Source organism: Rhododendron vialii, chromosome 9a (assembly GCF_030253575.1).
Source record: "Rhododendron vialii isolate Sample 1 chromosome 9a, ASM3025357v1".
NCBI lineage: Eukaryota > Viridiplantae > Streptophyta > Magnoliopsida > Ericales > Ericaceae > Rhododendron > Rhododendron vialii.
In genome coordinates this window covers 8,302,753-8,307,049 of record NC_080565.1, presented here as the reverse complement: position 1 = coordinate 8,307,049, position 4,297 = coordinate 8,302,753, and the positions used below count along the sequence as shown (strand labels likewise).

Below are 4,297 nucleotides of genomic sequence, written 5' to 3'. Positions count from 1 at the left end.
TAAACGACTCGGGATTGTCACATAAAATTGTGGTAGGTACTATTTAACGTCACATGAGAGGATCTTGATTCTTGACTATAATAGAGTGAGTCGTTTAAAATCCACTCAACAAGTAGAAATTAGTGCGAAGTTTTCTCGCATAATATCACATCATAGCCTCTTATGCATTCACCAAATTAAACTTGCATTTCACCAATCACAAGCAATGAAAGCTCAAAACCAATGTTCTAAAAGTTGACCGCCTAGACCGAATAATTCCTGCCTAGGTGCTATTAGGTGCTAGGCGGTGGTCCAACGCTTTTCCGTCCGACTAGCGCCTTACGATTTTTAGAACATTGCTCAAAACCAAAACCAAAACTTTTTCGGGTTTCCACACTTGAGACATAATTCCCTAAAGAAATTGATGAAAAATACTGTAACAAATAAGAAAGATTCACTAAACATCTAAGTTCTAATCCGTTACAACAAAACCTACTAGTTTCTAATCTTATCTAATCTAACCATGTGAAGAAAAAAAAAAAACCCAAGAAAAGCACCCAAAATAAATAAATAAAATAAAAAGAACTACTCACCACACCAGTCAACACTAACCTACCTTATATTCACATGCATCATTTCATCCCATCTGCGTCTGCCTCCTCATCTCCATCACCTTCCGGTGAGAATTCGAATGCAACAAGCTCGAAAACGTCGGACTGCTCGCGGGGCGGTACTCGGGCACGAGCCGCCCTGACTTGTATCGGACCCCACAAGCATTGCACAGTGTTTTGGGCCCCATAGGGCCCGCCCGCCACTGCGGGGTCTTCTCAGCCCCGCAATGCTGGCACCTCCTCCCTATCTCGGGAGCCTTCAGCGGCACCACTGTCACTCGGAGCTGCTGTTTAGAGTTCTCTGCGTCCACTTGGCTCCAACACCAATACTGCTGATTGGCTAGGTCGGCCAACGCACCTGGCCGCCTTGGCCTCCTCCTTTTGCTCCGCGGTTTCATGGGGTAACGAGCTGGGGCTAGAATGTTGTTGCCGCTGCCACAGCAGCTCATGGTGGAGCTGCTGTTGCTACTATTGGTGGTGGTAGTGGTAGGGTCAAGTACGGAGACGGGGCTGTGTTGGTTCTGGGCAATGCTGGGGTGGGGGGTGAGAATGTCGAAGCATGTTTCGACCGACGGGAATGCGTCTTTGTTCGACAGCCATTCCAGCTCTTCCTCTGCATGCTCCTGCATATATTGGAAGAAAAATGGCTCAGTACCCAAACACAAATAATCATCATTTTAAAACTGCCCTGGGAGGCTTGGAGCGAAAAATAGTAGTCGATTTTTTTCTATTAGTCGAAATTTAGTAGAACATTACTCTATCCGTTCCAATTTACTCGTCCACTATTCAACTTGATATTTGTATGTCATGCAATTCTTCTTTTCCCATTAGATGAATTAAAGTAACACCAATAAATTAAGATGGTAGGAGTATTTTCCACAAGGGTTTTTTTTTTTTTTTTCCCACAAACAAATCCTGAAATCTATCAAACCAATCAAATTTATGAAACATTGGTTACGAAATAACCAGAAGGAGAAATTCATTCACATACCATCCAATTTCTCCTCAAAGCATCCCATTTGTTTTTTGTTTTTTTCTCCATATAGATTTCATACTAAACTATATGGGTAATAGCATTTAGGCACAACATTTGAATACAATATGGTATATTTCAACCCACATGGAGTTTGCTATGGTGCCATCTAAGTCAAATAATCTATGTGCGTTTGAATAGAATATGGTATATTTCAACCCACATGGAGTTTGCTATGGTGCCATCTAAGTCAAATCAAATAATGTATGTGCGTGAGTCTTTCGAAAAGCTAAAATTTGCAAGTACAATGATTGAAAAAGAGAGTGTAGTGCTAAGGCTGAAAATGAGAGCGTAATGCGAGAATTAAGAACAAGAGTGGAGGGTCTTATTGGAGAATTATGTGCCCTAGGTTACCATACAATTTTGTGCGGACCAAGGATAGTACGTGGCTCATCAAATAATTTCTGGCCAAGGACAAAGGGCAATTATGCAAAAGTACGAGGGATATTAATGGCATTTCAAGGCAAGAGTAACCATGACATGGTTTGCTCTTTCCTAGGTTTCGAGCTCGAAATCTCCTAGGTGTTTTTTTCAATTCCTATCGTTTCCAATTTTAATGGGTCAATTCATATAGACCCAAGCTTTAATAGAGCCTGTTAGTGGATGGTATGATTCATTCTCTAAAGGTCAGGTGACCGAGACCTTGTGGGGCCAGTTCATATGAACCAACTTCTATATAAGTTTTTTATTTTTTAGGTACTTATTTTTCGTTTTACGAGACAAATCACTCTCTCATAATACATCACCTTTAATTCAAAAAATAAGTACTTATCTTATTTTAGTTGGTGTAACTCTAACAATTAGTTGCAAGCTCGGGCACATTGATTCTCTAAGGCTCTGTTCAGTTGTCGAAAATATTATGTCAGAAATTGGTTATCAAAAAAAGTGAAGTGAAGTGAAGTAAAGGAAAAAAAAAATTATTTTTCAATGTGTGTTCTCTTGACAGAAAATCTTGCAAGAAAACAAGAATTCCATTCTTTTGGCAAAACTTGTTTTGCAAGAAAGTGTTTCTCAATGAGAAAGTTAAAAGTTATGAGTCCTACAAATCCTGATAACTGAACACGCAGAAAGTTACATAAAAGTTGATTTTCTCATCCTTTCCGTGCAATTGAACGAAGCTTAAGAGCATCTCCACTCCTTACTCAAATCTTGACTCAAACTCAAATTTGAATAAAAATCATCCAAAATCCCCCTCCACTCCTTACCCAAACCTATACCAAACAAATTTGGTTAAGACTCATACTCTTACTCAAATTTTTTAAGGCAAATTTCACAACTTTAAATTTACAATATTGCCTCTAATGAAGTTTTTACTCAAATTTGTGCGTATTTGTGCTTGGATTTGAGTTTACCTATTGGGACACACAATACCAAATCAAGTTTTTACCCAAATTTTTATTCAAATTTGAGTAAAAATCTGAGTAAGAAGTGAAGATACTCTAAATGGTTGCATCATAGACAAGTACTATATGATGCCACAATTTGATACAACCCATTCAGCAGAAAAATTATTCAATGCCAGGAGACATTGTCACGTGGTGCCCCAAACTATTTCTTCAACACAAAGCATTTGGAGCCTACACAAATGTGGGATAAAGAAGAGTTCGGGGCACTGAATAATTACTACATCCATCATGTCACAAGTTGGCCACCCAACCAAACAAAGATGAAATCAAGATTTTACTCTAGCAGTGGCGAAATATATACTAAAAAAATCTAATGGTGGCGAAACTATATAAGTTGGGCATAATTTTTTTTTTACATATAATAATTGTATTTTTTAAAATTCTTGTAGTGGCGGTCGCACCACTAGACCCCTGGTCCCATCCTTGGTACCAAGTAAAAGGAAAAACACATTATTGAAATTCCTAAACGACCCTTCCACATGCATTAATTATCCATTGTCGTAACCCGCAACCTTCTAGAAATAATCTTCTCTCACCCGTGACTTTTAGTCTAATTATTCGGTGCTCTCGGAGCACGGACATGTGATGCTCTGAAACACTCTAGTACCACACACTCTTGTGGGACCCACAACTGAGCATACGGCCACTTACAACTGTGTGGTGCTAAATGATTGAGAACACCACGCGGCTGGGCTCCGGGCAACTGAGTAGTTACCGATTTTTTTTTAAAAAAACATCGAAACTGCCGCCCCAACACAGTCCGACTCATCAGACCCAGTCCCGACTCGGCCGAACTCGTCCGAGTCGACCCAAAACCGGCCGAGTCACGACGTTACTGGCCCCCAAAGAACCATAGAAACCCCAAAAAAATTCCGAGTCATGCACAAACTCGGACAGAATTTGCAGCCTGCCCAAATGACGAAATGAAAAGGAACTGGGGGGGAGGGGGGGAGGAACTTACAGGGTCATCTGGGTCTTGGCTATTGGAAGTGGTAGAAGAAGGGGCTTTGAGGGTATTTTCGTCATAATGATAATCTTCCTCACCCACGTCCAAAGTAAAGTTTAGAAGATCCTCCACCATGATACGACCCTCCATTTCCAGATACAGACAGAGAGGTAAAGGAAAAGAAGATGAAGAAAGAACGTTGAAACTTGCTAGGGGGTACAGCCAGGAAATATGGGCGTTTTTTTTTTTTTGGGAGAGAGAAACAAGAAGGTGTTGAGAGAGAGATGGGGGCTGTTTCCTCTCTCTTTTATTGTGGAGATTA

General features: G+C 40.4%; 1 protein-coding gene across 1 annotated transcript; it reads right to left on the bottom strand.

The window, feature by feature from the left end:
* Positions 1–342: 342 nt before the first annotated feature.
* On the bottom strand, positions 343–4,297 carry LOC131300364 (GATA transcription factor 1). Its single transcript, XM_058326156.1, has 2 exons — positions 3,991–4,297; positions 343–1,213 (listed from the first exon to the last, which is right to left on the bottom strand). Exons 1-2 carry the CDS (start codon positions 4,123–4,125, stop codon positions 617–619), a joined length of 732 nt encoding a protein of 243 aa, XP_058182139.1. The 5' UTR covers positions 4,126–4,297; the 3' UTR covers positions 343–616.